This window comes from Eulemur rufifrons, chromosome 2, assembly GCF_041146395.1.
Source record: "Eulemur rufifrons isolate Redbay chromosome 2, OSU_ERuf_1, whole genome shotgun sequence".
In the NCBI taxonomy this organism is placed as follows: domain Eukaryota; kingdom Metazoa; phylum Chordata; class Mammalia; order Primates; family Lemuridae; genus Eulemur; species Eulemur rufifrons.
Window position 1 is genome coordinate 115,147,225 of NC_090984.1, and position 23,787 is coordinate 115,171,011.

The 23,787-nt window shown below is 49.3% G+C and overlaps 1 protein-coding gene across 3 annotated transcripts in view; it reads right to left on the bottom strand.

The window, feature by feature from the left end:
- Positions 1–23,117, bottom strand: part of FBLN5 (fibulin 5) — a 75,275-nt gene extending 52,158 nt beyond the window's left edge. Inside the window, exons 1-5 of one of the 3 annotated variants that reach the window (XM_069465230.1) lie at positions 22,664–23,117; positions 18,754–18,808; positions 16,673–16,724; positions 15,945–16,046; positions 13,249–13,503 (exon numbers count right to left, since the gene is read on the bottom strand). In XM_069465230.1, coding sequence (XP_069321331.1) covers positions 13,249–13,459 — 211 coding nt within the window. In that variant the 5' untranslated portion in view covers positions 13,460–13,503; positions 15,945–16,046; positions 16,673–16,724; positions 18,754–18,808; positions 22,664–23,117. Of the gene's footprint in view, positions 1–13,248; positions 13,504–15,944; positions 16,047–16,672; positions 16,725–18,753; positions 18,809–22,137; positions 22,485–22,663 lie in introns of those variants that run through there. The other 2 variants (XM_069465229.1, XM_069465228.1) reach the window with 2 other exon arrangements.
- Between the last annotated feature and the right edge of the window lie 670 nt (positions 23,118–23,787).

Genomic DNA, 23,787 nt, shown 5'->3' on the forward strand with positions numbered 1-23,787 from the left:
CTAAGAGATGGGGCAGACACTAAACCAGCAAATGCATTAAGAGACAGTTATCAATCAGTGATTCTCAGAGTGTGGTCCCCAGGCCAGGAGCATCAGCATCTCACGGAAGCCCAGAGCCTACCCCAGACCTACTGAATCAGAGACTCAGCAGTGGGCCCACCAGTCTGTGTTTGAAGCCCTCCAGATGATTTAATGCATACTTAGTTTGACACAGAAAATGACAAAGGCTGTGACAGAGAGTAACTGTAGTGTTATTCAAGACAGGCGGTCAGGGCAGGGCTCTTTAAGGAAGTGCCATCTGAACTGAGCTGAAGGCTGAAAGAGGAGAACTAGCCAGCCACATGAAGAGCCAGAAGAGAGTTCCAGACAGAAGGAACAGAGAGTGCAAAGGCCCTGGGGTGGGGAGGAGCCTGGTATATTTGAGGAAGAGAAAGGAGCTAGCGTGGCCATGATCTTACCGGATAGGCAAGTTCTAAAGTCAGCAAGCCTACATGCTCGTCAGCCTGAACCACAGTGAGCACTGAGATGCTGGGACAGTCACGGAGCCCTTCCAGATATTCTCTAAAATGGAGGGAACAATGGCATTGAGCCTGCCCTCCTTGCTAGGCTGTTGTGAGAAGTCAGCGAGTGAGTGGAGAAGAAAGCATTTGGGAAAGCAAGAGGCAGCGCTCCAGGGGGAATTACCACGATGAAGGGAGTCAACGAAGGGTGTGACCACAGCATGCAGCCTCCCACAGTGGGGAGCCAACAGACTGCAGGCCAGTGCCACCTGGTCCCCAGCCACTGCCGGCTCTCTGGAGCTAAATGAGGTGGAGATGACGCTGGAAAAAGAATCAGTTTAGGAAGTCTGAGGTGGGGGACTTCCCGGAAACGTCTGACTGTGGAACTCTTAGGTTTCTACCTCACTGGTCAATCTGAGAGGACTCTGGGCTTCCTAAGGAGCTTGTGCCTTGCTCCAGCTGCTTGCAAACTCCTTCCGGGCGTTGTAAAGCAGGGTCCTGTCTCTCACAGTACCAGGTCATGTGCTGTCATCACAGTCAGGGTCAATTTCATCCATCCACTGATGTCCCTTTCTAAGGGGGACTTGGCAAAGGGCTCTTCTCTGCTTCAAGCTCAAAGGAGGGCTTTGACCAGGACCCTGAGGACACGGAGGTGATATAGTTCTGAGGTGGCCTCGAGAGCTCAGACTACATTAAAATCACTGCCTCAGACAAAACACGAAACGTACTAAAAGCTCCCAAAAGTCTTCAAAAGCTACCTGTCTCCAGAAGCTGCCCTTCGCCTGGCTGCGTGGCATCTTCACATCCCGAGAGATCAAGGCTGGAGGGAGCCTAGGCGAGTATGGTCCGGCCCCTCTTGGACAGATGGGAAAATGGAGCCCCAGTAGGAGAAGGAGCTGGAGCACCGCCACCCAAGGAGCTTGTCGCAGTGCTAAGATTAGACCAGGACTCCAGTCAGCTGAGCCCTTAAATCAGAAGTCTCCTTGAAACAGATGGAAACGTACCACTCTCCCACTCAAACACCAGTGTTCACAGAATGAAGTCCAAGTCGACTGCATGGCATTCAAGGAACCCCCAGTCTAGCTCCAGCCAACCTTCCTAGCCCTGTCTTAGCCACAGCCTGTGCCCACGCTGCAGCCACGCTGGGCATCACAGGGTATCACGGTGGGCAGGCGGCCCTCACCAGTAGTCCTCAACATGCAAGGAGCTTTCTTACCTCCATGTCTCTTGCCCACACTCTTCCCTGACTCACAACGCCCTTCTCCATCTCCAACATGAAAATCCTACTCAATCCTCCCAAGATTCATATCGATTCCCAGCGTGGAATCCACAGTCCCATGAGCACTCGCACGGCAAATGGCACATGCCGCTCTCGCCAGTCACATCCCGCGCTGCGGCTCGTGGATAGACTCTGATTAGTTCTGCACATCGCCCCTCCCCAACCCCACACACCCGCTCGGCGGAGAGATTCTGAGGGCAGGGACAGGGTCTCGGTCATCTTCAGACCCCCTCCCAGCACTTGGCTGAATCAGTATCTGTTTAATGAAATGGACGCACAGATGTGCAACACCTGTCCTTAGGGAAGGCTTCCGCAAGCTCTCCAGCCAGAGCCAACAGAGTGCTTCATAGCTACTCGTGCTGCTGTCCCATTTCGTTGGGCTGTAATTATTTACGTATTGGGTTCCATATTTCCACCAACCCGCCCAACTTCTGCCAAGAGACTGTGAACTGCCCAGGGCAGGAACAATGCCTAATTAATCTTTGTGTGCACCGCCCAGACCTCAACACACAAATGATATGTGAATGAATAAATTCCATCGGTGATAACAGAGGAACCTGTTTGCACAACTGTACCTCAGATATAATCAATTTCTCTTTCTCATTCGAACCCTATTCATACAATTCACTGCCTGTAGCTTTTCTGCTTGTTTGACAAATATTTATCAGGTGCTAGAAATACAATGGTGAGCAAGAAAGAAAGTTCTGCTGGGTGGAGAGATGTTAAATAAATAGTCACAAATGCCTATTTATCACAGTTATGGTGTATGCACAGAGGACAAGGACAGGACGATGTGGTCACTCCTGCCTCCACCCAGACAGCCCTGCCCAACCATGCTTCATCTCAGCCACAGCGGCCCCGGCAGGGATGGCCACCCCTCACCAGCTCAGATGCAGAAAACAGATGGCTTGTCTGTTTCCCCTACGGGAATGAAGCGGAGTCCGGAGTCCGGGGGTTTTTTGTCTTCGCATTGTTTCATATAATCTCCCTCAAATTCTTATCCCCCCTCCCATGGGAACTGTTAAAGATGCCAATTTCATACTGATTCCGGATGCAAACTCTGTCCTGTCTGACCTCATTGGTTCCTGGGGGACGTGTTAAGATCTGTGAAATATGTAGAGCTCATAAATCTACTCTGGCTGGGTTTCCACAAATGTTTCAGTTTGAAGGAAAACCAGAGAGCACTGACAAGACCCCAAGTATTACTGTTTGCCCGGCCCCAACACACCCGCCATCCCCAGCGCCTTCTGGCTGCCTGGGGCAGGCCCAGCACTGGCTGTCCCCGTCTCCCCTCTGGCCCGGCTCCGACAAGCTGGAGGGGAACGGAAGGTCAGGCCTTGACATCCAGTCTGATGTCTGCGGCCTCCGGAGGGAAGGAATCCTGTGAATGTCCTTTCCCTGCCAGCCCCCAAGGAGATGGCCCAGAGACCCCTCCTCAAGCATGCGCCTCTGTTTCCAAGACAAACAGGAGCCTCGGGGTGGTTGCTGGGCTCCAGGGGGTGCCAATGACATGTAATGCAATTGAACGGCGCCCTCTGGAGTTGTGCAAGGAGCTGACTCTAGCTGGCGAGGGGCCTCTGGGAGCCAGTCCCTCCCATGGCAGAAACAAAGCCCTGGCTTCAAGGTGTGAAGGGCACAGCCTCCCACAGAGTTTCGAAAGCACAGTGAAGGTAGGTTTCTCTGCAAGTTAATCTGACATGAAGGTTCTTTGCAGCCATCTGTTCCCGGCAGCCCCTCAGCGATGCTGTATATTGGATTCCGTTCCACGCTCACTGGGCGCCAGTGGTGCCCAGCGCCATGCTGGGTGCGGGGCAGACACGGTGGCCACGGCCCCGCCCACAGGGTGCTCAAGGAACAAGGAGTTTCTCGGTCACCTTAGTCTCCTCTCAGCACCCAGCTCAGCGGGAGGGGTCGGTACAGGGTGAGCTTCAAATGAATCAGGAGAGACCCAGAGAGGCTGGCAGCCCAAGGGAGAGAACGAAGATACCCACGTTGCTCTCCGGCACCCCCAGAGGCCTAGAGAGCCCCAGAGAAAGGCTCAAAAGCTGCCTCTCTGGCCAGAGCGGGATCAGAGTGGAGACAGCTGGGGAGAATTGCCAGTATGTGATCACACACTGAAAGGAGATCCCTCTCCTTCTCCCTCCCCCAAGCCACCCCCCCCACCGCCACCCAGGATAAGCAGCCAACAGGCACCTGCCACGGCTGGCCCTGCAACTGGGCAGGGGCGGCTGGGATGTGAGGCCAACAGAGCTGCTGCTCCTGCCAGGTAAAGAGCTTGCAGGTACGGGAGGGAAGAGAGGGAATGATGGCGGCGACGGTTTAGCGGGTGCAGACCTCACTGTCAGACACACGGCACATCCTTCACTAAGACCCAAAACAATCCCACGGATAAGCGTTATTACCCCGTCTTGGAGATGGGACACACCCAAAGGATTTAAAGCCAACACGGTGCCGTGACGGGATTCAAACCCAAGTCTGTGTGAATCTCAAGGCCACGCTCTCTCCACTGCATCATCCCACTATTCCCTGGCATAGCAAGCTGCTCACTCCAGGTCCATTGAGAAATAAAGATCTTTTTTTCTCTGACAGCTGATACTACAACTTGGGGCTATCAATTATTTACATGAGGCTGTTGTTGGCAACACCCAGTGTGATTCCTAATGTATTGTTTCAGTCAGTTTTATTGTACTCAGGCACACACGCCCCATAAAATGAATGCCTTGCATTTGTATGGTGTGTTTACTTCTTCATTTCATTTAATCCGTTCCTGATAGCACAAACAGCCCTCACATTGCTCTGTTTCTTGCATCACGGCTGGGATGGGGGCAGGAGCAGCAGATGCCTCGCAGACACCAGTCCTACAAGCAGATAGGAGCCATGAAGAGCATCTACAGAATCTGCTCAGTTATGTACAGAGCCTTTGTGGGTGATTCTGCTCTGGAGTTCACCAGCAATGGACTCCATCCACTTACATCAAAAAGATGTTCGAGAAGAAATCTACGTCTAGCCTTGACAACAAAAGAGACATTCCAATCACATGCCTCCATTTCAACACATTTAGAACCCTCGCACCTCTTTAAGAAGCATCCTAACATGCACCTCCCACAAATTTAAAAAACATATGGCTGAACAGTCTGCTCAGAACCCGCCCTGGCGTTTGAGGCTATTTGGAACCTTGCAGGTACCACGCTTCGTCTCTCCTCTGCAACACCTCTTGCTTTCAAACACAACCGGCTAATTCCAGAGTGGAATATAATTAAAAGAAACATGACCAGACCAAGGAACATAAGACGAGAGCCAAGAAAAACTTGTAGGTCATTGAAAAAACTTCCATGCTAGGCACTGGGGAAGTGACCTACTACACAAAGGCACCAAGGGCTGGGCATGTCCCACCAGTGGGGCCCCACCCAGCACGAGAGGCCAGTCAGTGCACTGGACCTCACCACAGAGCGGTGCCAACTGCCAAAGCCGGCCACAGCTGGGAGTGGGAGGAGCTTCCTCGCATATGGAAATCGGCCAGTCCCAACAGAAGGTGTCATCGAGCACGTGTGCTAGTGGAATCGCACCCAAGTAGAGAAGGGTCACGTTCGTTACCTGAGCAACGCAGGTGAGAAACAGTTAACAGAAAATCCAGACGGTCTGGGCACAAAAATTACATTCCCCAAATATTGGGAAGATTTAGGAGAGTAGAACATCCTGGAGTTGGGAGCCCGAGCAATCATCTGGTCCAGGGAATTTAACCCTTTTTTGTGTGTGCCTTGAACCTGTTTTGCAGCCCACAGGCCCCCTTCTCAGAAAAGTTCTTCCCCCTTCGCATAAAATAAAACTCATAGGATTACAAAGGAAACCAATGATATTGATAGACAGTGATCAAAAACTTTTTTAAATGTGTGATACGGTAATATATATACACACTTTATCAGTGCATTAAAGAATAAGATTAGGCAGCAGATATACTATCTTTTACAATTTTGAAGCGATAAGCATGAATGAGATTTCAAAATTCCAAACATTTCAAAATAACTGCCACAGCTGTAAGGTGATATGTAAATACCTGATTCTCTTGTTGATACTGTCACAGGTACTTCTAATAGTCCTATAGCTTGTTGCCTACATAATGGTCAATAATGCTAAATTTCAGTTAGAAGTTATGGGGGGGGAAACATGAAATAGATTCCCTGATTTCCATCCATAGACCCCAGATTAAGACCCCCTAATGTAATACAATCCCTTCTTTTTACAGATAATAAAACTTATACCAGAGAGGCCAAGTGACTTTCTAAATGTCACACAGCCAATAAGTAGTAAATCTGCGATGAAAATCCAGTTCTTACTGACATTTTCTCTGTTCCCTTTACCACTACAGCATGATGCTTCAATTTAGGCTCTCAAATAATTTCTTTTCCGTTTTTGTTTTGTTTTTAAATAAAAGTAGTACATTCTTCTAACAAATGCAAGCAAAATGGGAATTACACTTAAAAATTAAGTTTCTACCTTTCTTTAAATGTAGTATTGTCAAAAAAAAATAGATGGACTAGGGTCTTGCTAATCGAACTGCGGCCTCTGGACCAGTGGCACTGCGGCCTGGGAGCTTGTGAGAAAACGCAGAACCCCAGGGCCCAGCCCAAACCCCCCGAGTCAGAATCTGCATTCCCCAGGTAATTCCTGGGCACGTTAACTTCTGAGAAGAGCTATTCCAGATGACTTCCTGAAGTCCTTTCTCTGCTGAGGTCCCCTTAGAAGCACCAGTTCACCCCAATTCCTACTGCTGAAAAGTGGCAGGAATTCAACCCTCAACCCTCTAGAAGGTACATGCTATTAGATCTAATTCCCAGGGGAAATAATAAACAATAATAGAATAACAAGACTAGGGCTTTGGAGTAGGAGAAATCATAATGGGGAATGAGATTTGAAATGATGAAAACAATGATAATAACTCCCTTATTAAGCCCTTACCACGAGCCAGCCTCCATGCTAGACAATTTACATGCATTATCTCACTTAATTCTCCAAATTCCCTATGGAGGTCTGTACCGTTATCCCTATTTAGAGACGCAAACACTGAGGTTCAGAGAGGTTAAGCCACTTGCCCACCATCCCAGACAACGATAGGGAAAGAGTTGAAGCAAGCTGGGAAACCTTGGCTGGGGGTCGCATAACAAGCTTGCTGGGGCCGGTTCACGAGGACATCCGAGCAAACCCAACTGTGGAGCCCCTGCCTCCATCCTGGGTCCCACTCCCTCTCCAGGTCTGCCTGGCCCCGATGTTCTCAGCAGCTAAAGAACTGTGTGGCCTCAGCTTCACGCAGTTTCCTTCTGGCCTCAACCTGAGGACTGAGTTTCAAGTTACAGCCCAAGCCAGAGGCCTGAACAAAAAATAAGAAAAGTCTGCGGAAGTGGAGGCCACCCGGTCCTCCCTCATCTGTGCCAACCACAGCTGGCCACACTGAGGGCTGAGGTTTCGACATGCTCGCGGCCTAGTCGTATCCGCTCGCCACATTGGACTGACTTCCTGCAGTTTTGTTTCACAATTTAAATAAACCCAGGCTTTGCTGGCATCTCCAAGCAGATTCCGAGTGAAGCCTCATCAAGCCTTAGCTGTCTGGAGGCCTGAAAGGTAGGTGTGTCCTGAGCTCAATTTTAGGTCATTTGAAAGGTGTTAAAGAATTAGGCTTTCAGTACATCTTCAGACTCCAGATCTTTCCATGGGTTGTCATCCCAAGACCCTCGCAGCCTCCTCCACAATCCCTCCCAATTAACGTTTACTGTGTGACACTCTGTGCAGACACAGGACAAGGTGTTTTTAGATGTGATCTGTGAGACAGGCATTGAGGAAACCAAGCCCCAGGTCTCACAGGTAAAAAGTGGCCAAACCAAGGTGAGAACTAAGGCCTGCCTGACTTCTAAGTTTCAGCCCCCCCCACTCCAGAAGCCTTCCCGTCTCTGCCTTCTCTTCGTACCATCTCGGGAGCTTATCAGAGGCCACCTTGAATTTCAGCTGCTGTGTTCTGTGTCATCTGCCTTCTTTGACCACACGCTCTAGATAGAGCCCCATGGCTGTGCCCAAACCCCATGTCCTCCTCCGTGCCTAGGCCAGCGCCTGGCACCAGTGAGCACTCTGTAAACATCACTTGACTAAATATTGGCTGGCTTTCAGGAAAAATAACTCAAGAGCAAGCCTCAGGCCAGCACCATCCATCTTCCAAAAGGATCCATATGTGTTGCTCTCTGCCTGCTTGGGCACTCTGATTAAACAAAAATACCCTGGGCCAGAAGAAAGAATAAAGATATTGCTTGTAATTTTCACAAATGGTCAGAAGAATTCCTGCAGTCTCTGGAGTAGCGAGGCTCTAACAAAAGGCTGCTTTCTCAGCCGCAAAACATTTCACGAACATTAGTTACTGGTGGAGCCCCTAAATTTGCCACCGAGCCAAGTTGGTTAGCAAAGCCAGAACTTGGAATGTCCATCCAGAGCAATGACAAGTTGAGCCCCAAAGGGGATGAGCTTAAAGAGACAAGTGGCAGCCACATTCAGGGACTGGGTCTCAGAGGCAGCAGGCCATGAGAGGAAGGTTCCTGAACACAGGCCCACATCGTACGTGGGCCTCGGCCTTCAGCCGCAGCTCATGCCACACCCTGAGCCTTCAGCACACACCATCCTTAACCCCAACCATCCTTCTTGGGGATGTGTGTTTGGCCAGCCCAGAACTGTGTGTGTGTGTGTGTGTGTGTGTGCATGTGTGTGTGTGTGTGTGTGTCCGTGTGAGAGAGAGAGAGCACACACCTGCCTGGGTCTGACTCCCTCCAGCAGCCCTTCCCTCCTTGCCAGTTAACCGTGTCTGTCTGGTTTCCTTCCCCTGAGAATCTGGTCACCAGATCTCCCAAGGGTCTGGGATCTGGGTGACACACTCCAACCAGCCATGAGTCCCATCACCCTCTCGGAGGTTGCCCTGGAGCTGAACACCCTCATGCCAAGATGAATGACACAAAACTTGCTTGGCTCAGAGGCTGTAATTCTTGGATCACTGTTCATCCTGTCTGCAAACAATGTCCCAACTGATCCAGCTTTATATCTAGGGGAGTGTGGACCCAAACCTAAGGCCACACTTTGTTCCAGACGGAACAGGGTCTTGTTACCTCCAAAGTGGAACCCAAAACAGAGAAGTCAAGAAGGAAGCTCAGAGGTGCTGGGGCCCCATGTGCTGAGCCGGGCTTCCTTAGAAGTGGGTCCAAAGCCCAGCAAGAATAAACCACAGGGAAAGGGCGTACCCATTCGCTTCCTCAAGGCAGATTTTCTTATACTTTAGGAGAAGAAACCAGGGTGTGGAGAGGGCAAAAGATCCAGGATGCTACCTACAAAGTGGTTTGCCCAAAAAATGAAATATGAATTGAATCAAGTCTCTAGATCAACTAGCAGTTTGCAGAAAATTATAGTGAAGGAAGGAGTAAGTTAAAGACCACCACAGAGTGCAATCAGCCAAATCCCAATTATAGGAAATTCTTCAGGACAAAGAACTCAGCCTCTTCAACAGATAAGTAGCAAGGAAACAATAAAGACCAAGAGACATTTAAGAGACTTGTCAACCAAAGCAATTTGTAGACCTTGTTTTATTAACTCTGATTTGAGCAAACCAACAGAAAAAAGGCTGTCAAGATAGTTCCACATGCTCATCCCCTTTGGGGCTCAACTTGTCATCGCTCTGGATGGACGTTCCAAGTTCTGGTTTCGCTAACCAACTTGGCACGGTGGCAAATTTAGGGGCTCCACCAGTAACTAACAATTGTGAAGTGTTTTGTGGCTAAGAAAGCAGCCTTTTGCTAGAGCCATGTTAGTCCAGAAGCTGCAGCAATTCTGACCATTTGTGAAATGGCAAGGCATTCATGAGACAACCAGGGAAATTCAAGCACTATCTGGATATTTAATGATAAAAAGGGATTAATGTTGACTTGTAGGTTTCATAATGGTAATGTGGTTGGGGGGGCATGTTTTTGAAATTTTTGTAAAGAATCTTTATCTCTTAGAGATAATTCCGAAATATTTAAGGATGAAATTACATGATGTCTGGGATTTGCTTTAAATTAATGCACTGAGTGGAGGGTAAACAAGGAAGGAGATCGTGACTGTGCCAATAATGACAAAAGCTGGGTGGTAAGGAGCTAAGTGTCCATTGTGGTCTTTCTACTTTTATCTGGGTTCAAAATTTTACAGAACAGAAACTTTCATTTAAGAGAGAGAGAGAGAGAAAGAGAGCAAGAGAAGGATCTTGTTTTTAATCCTGACTCCCAAACTGACTCTCTGAAGTCCCTGGACAAACCTTTACCTGGCTGAGCCTCAGTTTCCTTATCCGAAGCCTGAACGGTTCGAATCCTGGTTTGGCCCCTCACTGGCTGTGTGACCTTAGCCAAGTTTCTGAGCTTCTCTGTGCTTCAGCTTCCTCATGAGTGCAGCAGGAATCATACTATTAGCAGCTCCACTTCAGAGGATTGTTATGAGGATTAAGTGCATTAATTCGTGTAACGATCCCGGCACACAAGCACTATCCAAGTGTTTGATATTATTACCACTGCTGCTGTCACTGTTGTTTATTACTTCTTATTTTGATGAGGAGGGGGATGAGACTCCTTTGGAGATGTCATCACCTCTCTTAGAACACTAAAGTTTCAGAAATATTTCCCGCTTCTCCCCGACACACACACCGTTCATAGGATGTTTCCGCCACAGGATCAGAGCCGGGCTCCAGAAGACACCCCCGTTCTCCTTCTCTGGGCAGTGACACCTCCAGACTCATCTCCTTGTCTTCTCAACAATTTCCCCCTCTGGTTTCCTTCCCCTTCCTCTGTCCCCAGGCCCACCGCTCTCCCCTCCCGTTCCTGGAAGGAACAGTGGGTAGAAGGAGCCTCCCTTCCCCGTCCCTTCTCTCCCCACCTCCCATGCCACCTCTTACAATGCCCAGAGGGACCTCATCGAGGGCCTATTTGAAGGTCCCCTGTAAACCAGGAAACCATCGGGTGGAGGGAAGGGAAGTCAGCAAGAACTGGGGACGTATGAATGCATAACGCTGCACTTTTTGGAAATGGATGGGCCTGCTGCCAGTCCTCACTGGGGTTCCTAGATTGTATTCTTCTTACAAAAGGGCCATTATGAAGGCTCTGCACCTCCCATGTGACAGGTTCAGAGCCATAAACAGCATGACGTCAGAGGGACTGGGGATGAATAGGTTTCCCAGCCATGTCCTCATGGTCATGGGGCACTGGGACCCCAGAAAGTGGTCTGGGGGAGGGAGTGAGACACTTCGGAGAGCCCCGCAGCACTTCCCAGCTGCTCTGCAAAGGGGCCAGTGGGACTGCCCAAGACATCGGCTGCCTACATCATAGCCACCAAGGCCCCCTCCCCAAAACCTGGAGTGCCTCGAAAGTGTCATCACACCCTCTTCCTCACCTCAGGATGTGCACGCGTAGGGCTGGTCACTCAGCTTGTCCCCTGGAAGAGCAGCAGCACCCCTGCCCCACTGCACTTCTCCACTTCTGCATTTTCTTTTAGGATCATTTCTTTTCTACCAGATGGGAGAGGTCATGCCATGTAGTTAGGAAATCGTGGACAGGACAGTAGTCAGGGGAGCTGGACTCACATCTACCTCTGTGATAACCAACTGGTTGGAGTTAACATTACCCTTTCTATAAAATGAAGAGGCTGAAGTTAAAGATTGGCAAAAAGTCCCTTCCAGTTACAATGATCTATTGCTCTGTTGCTTGCTATGAGGAAGTATGTTCCCATCTTCCCTACCAAAGCTGGAGGAGTACATGGCTCGATTGGACCCACCCTCCTTCCTTCCGCACCCTCATCTGTATTCGAGGTAAACATCAACCAGCTCCCTCTTCCCCTCATCTCTCTCTCTCTCTCTTTTTCTCTCTCTCTCTTTCTCCTTCACACACACATACACACCCCCCACACCCTTTGAGGCCAGTAAGAATACAGAAGCTTGGGTGCAGGTGTAGCTAATTTTCCCATGTAGCTCTGAAGCACACTTGTTTGCATATTTTTTACATGTGTTCCAATGGAAATGCACACTCATTCCCATGAGCATATAGAAGACAGGCTAGGCACAGTGGCTCGCTCCTGTACTCCTAGCGCTCTGCGTGGCCAAGTGGGAGGATCGCTTGAGCTCAGGAGTTCGAGACCAGCCTGAGCAAGAGTGAGACCCTATCTCTACTAAAAATGGAAAAAATAAGCCAGGCGTGATGGCACATGCCTATAGTCGCAGCTACTTGGGAGGCTGAAGCAGGAGGATCGCTTGAGCCCAGGAGTTTGAGGTTGCTGTAAGCTAGGCTGACGCCACAACACTCTAACCCAGGCAACAGAGTAAAACTCTGTCTCGGAAAAAAAAAAAAAAAAAAATAGAAGGTAGTGTAATATAGCCAGCACAGCCTCTCTTAGAGTTGGTTACAGCTCAACACTCCAGAGCCCTGAAATGGAACCAGCAGAAATCTCACTATGTAGACCAATGGTCTCCAAAACTTTTGGGGTATAGGAAGGAAATATTAGAACTTCAATTCATTTTTATTTTGATCACATCTTTATAAATTTCCTATTTCTTACATGACCTCTGTGCTCCTCAAACCATTAGTATGACAGGGTATGTATGTAATTTATAAATATCCATATGATGGGGTCCAGGCTAAAAAAGGTTTTGCGGATGGGGTGTACCATCAAAAAAGGTTGGAGCCTTTAGACTGTCTGCCAAAGCTGGAGATACTTACAAGGTTTTGGTGTGACCATAGCCAAAGGGACCAGGGAGGATCCTGGGTAACTCTCCTCCAAGGCCACGCTGGCCGACAGAACCCAAAGCTCTCTAGGACACTGTCACACCCCTTGCCAGCCCCTTGGTGGCTCCTGGTGTCCCACGTCTGCTTCCTCCCACAGTTCTACCCTTGCCGTCTGTGCCCATCAGACAGGCTCCTTTTGGCCAAAGGAACATTAGTTCCCACCCAAGTAACCTGCTTTCTTTCCAGAACAGTTGGCCTTGGCCCTCAAGGCTTCGTCTATTGCAGGCGCACACGTTCCTTTCAAGGGTGAGGGGTGTTGAATACAGAGCTCTGGCCCCTTCTAGGTTTTCTCTCTGGGATTCACTTACTAAGTCTGCCCAGATGCATTCATTATTGAATTGAGAAAGTATGAGCTTGTTTTCATATCTATCGATGAGAGAGAGACAGGGTGAGAGAGAGAAATAAAGTAAAGAAAAAACAAATTGGCTTTCTGGAGAACTGTGGCTGAAACAGCAAACTAACCTCCCCAGGTAGGCAAGGACCCAGAGATGCAGGTTGCTAGGAGTGAAACGAGAATGTAGAAAGTGAGTCATCGTTTTACTGGTGCATTGACTAGTGGCTAACAACCCAGTTGGGGTGGATGTGCTGGGTTCAGACAAGGCCTTCACCAAGCACAAGGGGAGGAGGAAAAGGCTGGGCCACTCACCCACACACTGGTTGCTTTCATCCATCTGGTATCCAAAGCGGCAGATGAGAGGCCTCGAGATGGTGGGGTAGTTTGGAGCTGACAGCGGTGGAGCAGCTGCTGGGTATGGACCTGAGTAGGCGTTCGAATAAGGGTTCGAGTACGGCCCTCGATACACCGGGTTTGTTCGGGGGATGCATAAATACCCGCCATTTTGGTTAACACACATCATGTCTCCTCGGCAGGCCTCGGGGATGGTCCGGCACTCGTCGATATCTGCAACGGCCAAGAAAGGACGAGCATTAGTGGACCCCACACGCGTTGCTCACGGTGCATATTTAAGCAGAGCTTTGCACCAGGAGTGGGACGAAGGACCCCCAAACACACTTCACCAGCATCTGCTCTCAAACACCTAGACAGTCCCCAGCTCATGGTGGGCAGGTAATCCCAATGTTGGCTGAACCGAATCAAAGTGACCAGTGTCATCCAAACGTCAGCCTTTCAAATACCACCATCACGGAATTGACCATATCCACAAAAACCTTGCTGTGGCCTGAATGCCCCCTCCAAAACTCATATTGAAACTTAATCCCCAATGTAGCGGTATTGAGAGGTAGAACCTTTAAGAGGTGAATATGTCATAAAGGCTTTGCCCTCATGAATGGATTAATCCAGTCATGGATTAATGGATTAATGGGTTCATGGGTTATCATGGGAGTGGGGCTGGTGGCTTTACAAGAATAGGAAGAGAGACCTGAGCTACCGCACTCGGCCCCCTCGCCCTGCGCTGCCCTGCGCCGCCCTGCGCCACCTCCGGACTCTGCAGAAGCCCCACCAGCAAGAAGCCCCTCACCAGATGCCGCCCCTTGATCTCGGTCTCCTCAGCCTTGGTAACTGTAAGAAATAAATTTCTTTTCTTTATAAATTACCCAGTTTCAGGTATTCTGTTATAAGCAACAGAAAATGAACTAATATCATTCGCTTAATACTTTTCTTTAAATGAACCCACATTTGAAACCCAAGTAAGTGTATGTTTTTAATCTTACATGACTACAGCAAATGAAAAGCACTCTCAATTTGCATAAATAAAACCAATAAAAATAAATATATAACTATTAAAATAAAGAGTGTTTATCTGTGGGTATACCATCAAAAACATGCCAGGTACTCTTGCATGCACATACTACACTCTGAGTAGGAGAAGCCTAAGAATCGTTCCCACTTCTATTCCAAATAACAGCTGGGCAGGGTAGAAAGAGTCCCTTGCATCGAGCAAGACAAGGTTTGGGCAAGAGCGAGTTACTTGTTAAGAAAGCAGAGTCTTACTTTAAAGTCAGCTCACACTGTGCAGCCAGCAGGGCCCATTTCCAGCCTGGCTGGTGCTCAGCCTGTTAAGCCTGGAGGGGCGGGCGGGCTCTCTAGAAACTCAGCCTTGCTAGGGTGGGCACAGGAGAGGCCCGAACTCTGGCCCCGGTGAGCAGCAGACCCGATTCCGTATACTGGGCCCTCTCACCAGCCTTGGCGTTTGCTCTAGTGGGACTCAGGCTGGGGAAGAGATGCCTGCATCCTGACAGCCACCCCCCCCCACCTCATGTGACAAACTCGGGAACGGGGAACGTTGAGGCTCAGAATGCAACAGCCTGTGCTCTAGCTTGAAGCCTGAAATTGTCATTAAAACCGGTGAGCCAGGAAAGAAGGCTGCTGCCTCTCTCTGTCCCTCGGCACAACTTCAAATCAAAGAGCCTTACTTTAAATCAAAGTGGAGTTAAATTTCCAGATTTCCCAGGGCAGGGCTTTATTTTTTGCCACTTGTCGTTTTTCAAGCCATCTATGTCCCCGCTGGTGCGTAGCTGATGTGAGCTCAGGGAAGACTAGAGATTTGGCATAAATCAGATATAATTTAAAAGCTAGGCGGGGCACGGTGGCTCATGCCTATAATCCTAGCACTCTGGGAGGCCAAGGTGGGAGGATTGCTAGAGGTCAGGAGTTCGAGACCAGCCTGAGCAAGAGCAAGACCCCGTCTCTACTAAAAAAAAAAGGAAAAAATTAGCTGGGCAACTAAAAATAGAAAAAATTAGCCAAACATGGTGGTGTGTGCCTGTAGTCCCAGCTACTCAGGAGGCTGAGGCAGGAGGATTGCTTGAGCCCAGGAGTTTGAGGTTGCTGTGAGCTAGGCGAATGCCATGACACCCTAGCCTGGGTGACAGAGCAAGATTCTGTCTCAAAGAAAGAAGGAAGTAAAGAAAGAAAGAAAGAAAGAAAAAAGCTGAGGGCAAGTGACGCTGTCTTATTCTTTTCATATACCCTGTGCTTCACCCAGGACACACTGTTGTATACCCTGAACATCCTGTCCACCCTGGTCTTTGCTCATGCTGTTCCTTCTACCCAGAATGTCATTTCTCAGGATCTTACTCATCCTTCAACACCCAATTCAAATGTGACCCCCGTCAACAATTTCTTTACTGACCCTGGACATAAGACATCATTCTCTCTTCTTCTTTTGCAGGGCTTTTACCTCCACGTGGCAATTACTTTATTCCAACACCCTGTCTCAAAGCTCGTGTCTAAGTCCATCCTTCCCACTGCATGGTGTGCTAAGAGAATGCCCACCCCCCACAAATGTCGTCTTCCTAATCCTCATACCTGCGGATATGTTAGGGTACACGGCAAAGGGGAATTACAGTGGCAGCTGGAATTAAGGGTGCTAATCAGTTGACCCTGAGACAGGGAGATTATCCAGAATTATCTGGGTAGACCCAATGTAGTCACATGAGTCCTTAAAAGTAGAAGAAGAGGCTGAAGGATTGATCAGAGAGATGCTACGACAGAAAAAGAAGAGATTCAGAGCGTGAAAGGCACTTGACTGGCTGTGCTGGCTTCGAGGACGGAGCAAGGGGCCATCGCCAAGGAAGAAGGGCAGGACCAGAAGTTGGGAATGGTGCTGGGCTGGCAGCCAGCAAGGACATGGGAACTTCAGTCCCACAACCACAAGAAACTGAGCTCTGCCAACAACCCCCATGAGCAAGGAAACGGAGCCTCCCCTAGAGCCTCCAGAAAGGAACATGGCCCTGATGACACCTTGATTTTCTTCTGGGAGAGACCCATGTTGGACTTCCGACCTACAGAACTGGTACATAACTTGTGTTGTTCAAGCCACCACATTTGTAGTGATTTGTGACGGCAGCCGTAGGAAACTAGCACAGACGGAAAGCTCCTTGCGAACAGAGACCGATTCTTTGACTCCTCACAGAGCTTAGCCCAGGGCCGGGCACAAAGAAGCGATGGGTCAAAGGGCATCGCTGGCTTCAATCATTTCACATCCCTGTGTCCTGTCACGGGCAAGGCTAACAAAGATTTGACGACACTGAACAACAGCCAGGAAAGAAACAGCCCTGCAACGGGGCCGAACGCCCCCACCCAGCGAAGGACGTTCGGTGGCTCATACCTAAGCACTGTCCTGACTGGCGGTCCAGGTCAAAGCCATTAGTGCACTGTGCCTGCAGGGAAGGAGAGAGAAGAAACAGGCACGGTCATTTCACTTCTTTTTTACGATAAAAGTATGTAGCTGCGTTGCAGAAAGTTGGGGAAATGGAATAAAGAAAAAAGGCATCCATAATACCAATACATGCACTATAACCCCTATTCATTCTTTTTAAAATTTTTCTTATGATTATTTTACACTCAGCATCCCTTGTTAAACTCCCTGCACCATTGCTTCATAACCCCCAGTTTTAGCAGATGGTTATCAGGCTTAATGCTCCAGTTATGAAAAGCAATCATCATCATCATCATCATCATATCTGACATGCCCAGTGCAGCCTGCCCTGTGTTCATCTCCTTTCTGGGAATGGATGCGCTTTTAAGGGCAGCGACGCTTTCTTTGGGTGCTATGTAACCTCTCCTTTAAAGCACCCAGCATAGGTTCTTTGTCCCCATGAAATCTTCTACCTGATTCTGACGTCTGCACATTAAATAAAAGCTACACAGCAGATGCAGTCAGTTTTCTAAGAAAAACAGAATTGGGGAAATTGCTCCATTTCAATCACACCAAGACAATTACACAAAGATGCTTCCAGAAAGAGACAGATCGTGATAATCCCAGAGGTTTGTAGGTTTTATGGACAAGCTGAGCTACAACTTTATGCATTTTAAAAAAACATCTTGGGGGTAGACAATCGGTGGGCTCTTCGAGAAGATCCTGCAGCCTGACATCTTATAGGAATAAGCCCAGGAGGTGTGTTTTTGGCTGTTCCCTATGGCTTCAGCGGTTGGGCTTCCCTGAGCTGTGGGTTGATTTGTGGAGATGATGGATTTGGCCCGCACTCCCAGGCAAGGGCCTCAGGGCAAAGGAAATGGAGCAGAGGAGCCAGGAGGCTTGCCAGAAAGTTCCATAGACCAGGAGACCTGAGTTCCAGCCTGGGCTGGCGAGGGTTCAACTCTGCTGGACTGCCGGGCTTCAAATTCTCACTCTGGCCTCTGCTTGCTGTACAACTTTTCCATGCCTCAGTTTCCCCATCTATAAAATCGGGGTGATAGTACGTACTTAGCTCTAAGTGGTTGTAAGGATTCTGTGTGTTAATATAGATCAAGTGCCTAAAGTATAGTAAACAGATCTTGTAATTAACCACTGGCCCTCCCTGGCACTCCCTGGGTCTACACGGCTCTGCACACCACGAGGCTGGGTTAGAAGACTTCAAGGTCCCTCCGAGGTCTAAAATGCTTCATTACTCTTCCCAAGATCCTTCGTATCCCCAGTGGCCTAAATATGTTTCAAAATTCTTAATGTGAAGGGAGAAAATACTCCCCTGCCCACAGCCCTCAGCCCTGCTCAGAGGTGGGGCTTCTCTCACTTCCTCCCGGAGCCAGAGACACAAATAGGCCACTGGGAGCTTTCAGGAGGGATCTGCCCATGCTTGCTCCAGGGCTGACGCCATGGGTCCATGCCTCCTGTCACTGTACAAAGTCCAGGCGCTGCAGGCTTCTCCCAGACCCCTACCCTGAGCCTAACCTCAGCGGCCCTTCACGGGAGGGGTCTTGGCCTAGGTTTGTGGCTCAATTACTCAACACTGCATGTCGCGTTTTGGGGGCATCTGATTTCCTCACCCACCCCCTCCAGTAGGGGATGTGTACGCGGAGACTCACACAGGCCCCTGGGGGCCCCACACAGGCATCCCAGGGGAACTATTGCCCAGAAACACTACAGCACACTTTACTTTTTAACCCTGAAGATAAACGGAGGCCCTCTGTGGGACACACATGCAGTATGAGCTGCTTAAAAGAGTCTTGGATGGGGCATCAGAACACTGAGACCCGCCCCAGTTCTGCCACTTGTAAATTACATCACTTGGGCTGAGTCTCAACTTCTCCCAGCCTCAGGTGTGTCCTCTGTACGATGAAGGGCTCGAGTTAGGTGAACCGTACAGCCCCTCCCACCTCCACAAGCCTAGGATTCTAAAATATATGGCTAGACATCCTCACCCTGGTTTTGAATACCCTTCTAGATAATCAAAAAAATAAAAATCTTACCTGTGCATTCCCAGGACTCGGAAGACAGAGAGCCAGGATGGTAACGGTGAGTATCCTGTGGGGGTGAGAAGTTGAATATAAATGCCCAAGATACGTTCAGGTCTGGGGGCACACGGCGCTCCTGCTGCCTGTGCGTTTATAACGGTGACTTCGCCACGTGCTTGTGTGGGGCAGGGTGTGCTCCGGAGAGGACAAGGGGATTCCAGACACCCCGACCACCCCAAACAGAGCCATGCCTCTTCCACTTGCTCCATATATTGGGATAATGTGTTAGGTCACACTTTTTAATAAAAGGTTTTGCTGCTTCAAAGAAAAAAAAAAAGGTCTAAAACCCGCCACTGTCATAGTAACCAATTATTTGGTCTTTCCTCCTTACATGAGATTTGGCTGTGTTTTGAACGTCTTTATTCTGAAATGACTACAGAGCGAATAAGCCAGCAGGCCCTCAAATGATGAAAGGAAAAGAAAGTGGGAACATGAGGCACTTTGAGTAGCACGGAAGAAAAAATGTGTCACAGAAGTCACTTAGCCCATCAGAAAACCTCCCAGCAGCGGATGGGCTGGGGAACTGCCACCAGCAGGCCCTGTCGGAGGAGAGGATCCAGGGGACCTGCACAACCCAGAGCAAAGGAAACAGCAGGAAAACTTAGGAGGAAGAGCCAAGAAACCAGGGGCCAGGCGGGCTCTGCCACTCACGAGCCACTAACCCTCTCTGACCCTGGCCTTCAGCCCTTCATCACCCACAGGCTATATCCAGTAAAATCATGGTCACCAGTATACTTTAAAAATACAAACTTGGCTGGGCACCGTTGCTCACACCTTCAACCCTAGCACTTTGGGAGGCTCAGGTGGGAGGATCACTTGAGGCCGGGAGGTCTCAATCAGCCTGGGCAACATAGTGAAGCACCACGTCTCTACGAAAAAATAGAAAAATTAGCCACTTGTGGCGGCGCATGCCTGCAGTCCCAGCTACTCAGGAGGCTGAGGCAGGAGGATCACTTCAGCCCAGGAGTTCAAGGTTACAGTAAGCTATAATGATGCCACCACACTCCAGCCTGGGGGAAAGAGTGAGACCCTGTCTCAAAAAAAATATACAAATTCTATACTACTTCACATCCATTAGGATGGCTATTTAAAAAAAAAAAAAAAAACAGAAAATAATGAGTGCTTGAGTGCTGGGGAGAATGGAGAAATTGGGACCCTTGTGCACTGTTGGTGGGAATGTAAAAATGGTATAGCCTTTACAGAAAATAGGATGAAAGCTCCCAAAACATTAAGTATAGAATTACCACATGATCCAACAATTCTACTTCTAGGTATATGCCTCAAAGAATTGAAAACAGGGACTTGAAGAGATATCTGTACACCCATGTTTAGAGCAGCATTATTTACAACAGCCTAAAGGTGGACACAATCCAAATGTCCATCAATCGTCTGTGGCCATACCACCCTGAATGTGCCCGATCACCTCTGATCTCGGAAGCTAAGCAGGGTTGGGCTTGGTTAGTACTTGAATGGGAGACCACATGTCCATCAGTGGATGAGTGGATAAACAAAATATGGTGTAAATGTACAAGGGAATATTATTCAACCTTAAAAAAGAAGGAATTCTGACACATGCTACAGTGTGGATGAACCTTGAGGACATTATACTAAGTGAAATAAGCCACTCACAAAGAAAGACAAATACTATATAGAGTCCACTTATATGAGGTCCCTAGAGTTGTCAAAATTATAGAGACAGAAAGTAGAATGGTGGTTGCCAGGGGCTAGGGGGAGGGTGAAATGGGGAATTGTTTAATGGCTACAGAGATTCAGCTGTGGGAGATGAAAAACAATCTGGAGATTGGTTACACAGCAATGTGAATGTACTTAACATACTAAACTGGACACTCAGATATGGTTAAGGTGGAAAAAATGCAAAATGTATGCAAATACAGAGCTTTATTTAGTGCTATTATTCAGTTCCGCAGCGATTTAACCAAGCAACTACTGCTTGCAGGCGTGGATACCAGGCAGAAGAGCTGCAAAACTATGAAACAGTCGCTACCCAGAGAACTGGTTGGGGAGCTGCACGAGTCTATAATGTCTGTATCCTTTGGCAAGGGCACTAAGAAATCTAGCCATTGAGTGCTATAGCAGGAAGGCTGGGAGTAGGAACAGGAAAGGAAGACTTCCTGGAGGAGGTGATTTTGAAGGACCTGTGGACCAAGGGACCTGGCTGAATTCAGTGGCCCGTTACTGCCAACATGCACTGCCACATTATAATCCCTCCCTTTATAGAGTGTTTGATAGATTACAAAGTTCACTGACATCCAGGACACATGGCTCATCCGATTCAGCAACCCAGAGTATTAGAGGGCCTGGAGTTAAGGTGACATCCAGAGAGTTGTAGGTGCTAGGAGATGCAAGCCCCTTTCCTTCTAGTCCCCAATCCAAAGAATAAAGACCCTGAGTGTCCACAAGTTTTCATTTCATCTAAGCGCCTGTGTGAGCCAGGTTCTAGAACACTGGAGACAGCTCTGACCTTATAAAGTGCAGAGCCAAATCCCAGGGCTTTTTGATATTTGCAACAGCCAGATTTATATCTGGAAGGAATGAAAGAACAATAACAAATTTATTTTCCAGTCTGTATATTATGAATTTCAATGTTTTCCTGTTTCTTCACATGAAGTTTCCTTTCGGTTGGTTATAAAACCCTGTCTCGTTTATGTTGGAGACAGAACAGGCTGACTGCAATGCAGTGGACTTGAAGAGCTAGTGGAAAAGGCGTGCTAACCCCATTTCTCCCTCTACACCCCGCTCTCCCATTCCCTCTGGCTGGCGGCAGCCCGGGGATGGGTCTTGCCTCAAGCCCAGCCTCCTAGAGAAGTTGGGTCCAGGGTGCCAAACAGGTTTCAGGTTAACAGAGCCGGTTTTCCTAAAATGAAATAATACCCAAGCACTGTTGCTCTCACAGCATCACAAATAGCTGCACTTTGTCATGAAAAACCCTAAAAAACTCCAAAACTGAACTGACTACAGGAATATTGGGGGAAGAGGGTTGGTGCTCCTGGCAACTTTCTAAAGCAGGTGGGTTCCCCCGCCTTGGTGCATCGGCCCAAGATGCATGCAAAGCGGAAGAGACCAACCAATATCAGGACTGTCTGACAGAGAAGTGCTGGTCCCCAATGCAGGATGACATTGTCACGGCTCAGTTTTCAGCATGCGTGTGCGTACACACACAGACACACACGCACAGTTAATTTGTTTAAAGCAGCTATGCTTTCAAGAGTTGGCTGAATAAAGACTGTGCAGATGTCATCTACGTAAAGTTCTTCAAGGTTTAAGGATCGCTCGACTGGAATTGCAATTTCCTTAAAGGACAGCAAAACGTTTGCTTACATGTATCTGCGTCTGCAGTCCCCGCTTCTCATTGGCTTGAAACTTCTGGGTCCCATGCCCTTTGTGAATCCCACACAGACATAGAGCAAGTCCAGCCCTGCGATGTTCAGCGAGCCCGTTTGCTAGTCCAACAGCCCACGCAGCAGAATAACTGCTAGGAACTAGTAATTGTTCTCCCAAATTTAAAAATACATCAAAAAAAATTTTTTTTAACGGCACACGAAGTTGCTGCCCTTTCCGAAAGGAAAAAAAAAAAAAAAAGAGGAATGAAGCGCTGAGATTTTTGCAGCCCTCTCTCAGATGCTGACTTCCGAAACTTAGAAAATACCCACTCCCAAAAGAAGGCTCGAGATAGAAATTACAGAGGCGCAGCTTTTTGTAATTAACAATGTGATTGCATCACTAGCTAATGCCTTTTCCAATATCCTGACACAGCCTGAATCCCAGCCATAGCCATTTTCCACCCATCGGAGTTTTACTGAGGTTTCCAGACCCCGGAGAAAGCAAGCCCGCGCCCAGAGCCCACCTCTTGAATCCTGGCATGTCCAAGACGCGCGAGGCGAGAAGCGACGGAAAGACCAGCTCGCGGGCAGGACCGGGCGGGGTCCTGCGCTCCGGCCTCCTCGGGGCCCTGGGGCCGCGGCGATTCTGTCCCAGACGGGCCGGCGAGTCGCGGAGAGGACACGGGGACAGCGCCTGGGTCCTCCGAGCCACTGCAGAGCCCACGGAGCGAGCACCTGGTTCTGCTTAGCCCTCTTCAGTAATTCAGCATTAAACCAATTGGAGGAGGAATGTTAAAAATGAACACTTCATTTTCTAAGTATGTTAAACAATGCAAATGGGGCCTCAGTCTGGACACAGCTGGTTCAGATTACAGCGCTCACCAACTGGCGAGACGCCTCACAACAATCTCGGGGCGCCTGCCAGGCCCAGTGCTCGCGCTGGGGGGAGAGCCCTGCTCGGCCGCGCTCGGCTGCGGGGCTGGGGGCGGCGCGCGCGGACCCCGACGGCCACCCGGGGAGGGCGGGGCCGGCCGCGTGGCCGCGGGGGTGGGGCGCTCGCGGCGCGGGCGTGGCGCGGGACAGGCGAGGACGTGGTCGCCTCCGGGAGGAAGGTGACTCGAACTCACGACAGGCGCAGCTACGGGGATCGGGGGTCGGTGGGGACTTGGGCAAGCGATGGGGGGCGCCCGATCTTCCCGAAGCTGGGGTGGGGACGAGGAGGAGGGTGGGACCCGCGGATGCTAACTGGAGCCTTGAGCTTGTGCAATGCAAGCCTCGGTGAGGACACTGCTCTCCCCGCCCTCGTCTCCGGACTCTCCCCCGCGTTTCCTTGCTTTCATGAAAAAGCATCCCTTGGCTCGAAAGTGATTTTACCAAGTGAAAAGGTGGTTTGAAAAGACAAAGAGACGGTTTGGGAAACTAGAGCGGTGGAGAAGAGCGCGATGCTGAGCCCTCGACACTCATTACATTGGGGATTCCACACTATTTGGCTTGGCCGCGGGCCACGCGCTCCCTGCCCACCTGCTTTCCGCCGTCGGAAAAGCGCGGATCCAGGTCCTGCCTCCTCACCACCGCGCCATGCGGCAGAAAGTATCATCTCCATTTTACTGGAGGTGGAGACAAGAGAGGTTAGGTGACTTCCCCGTGG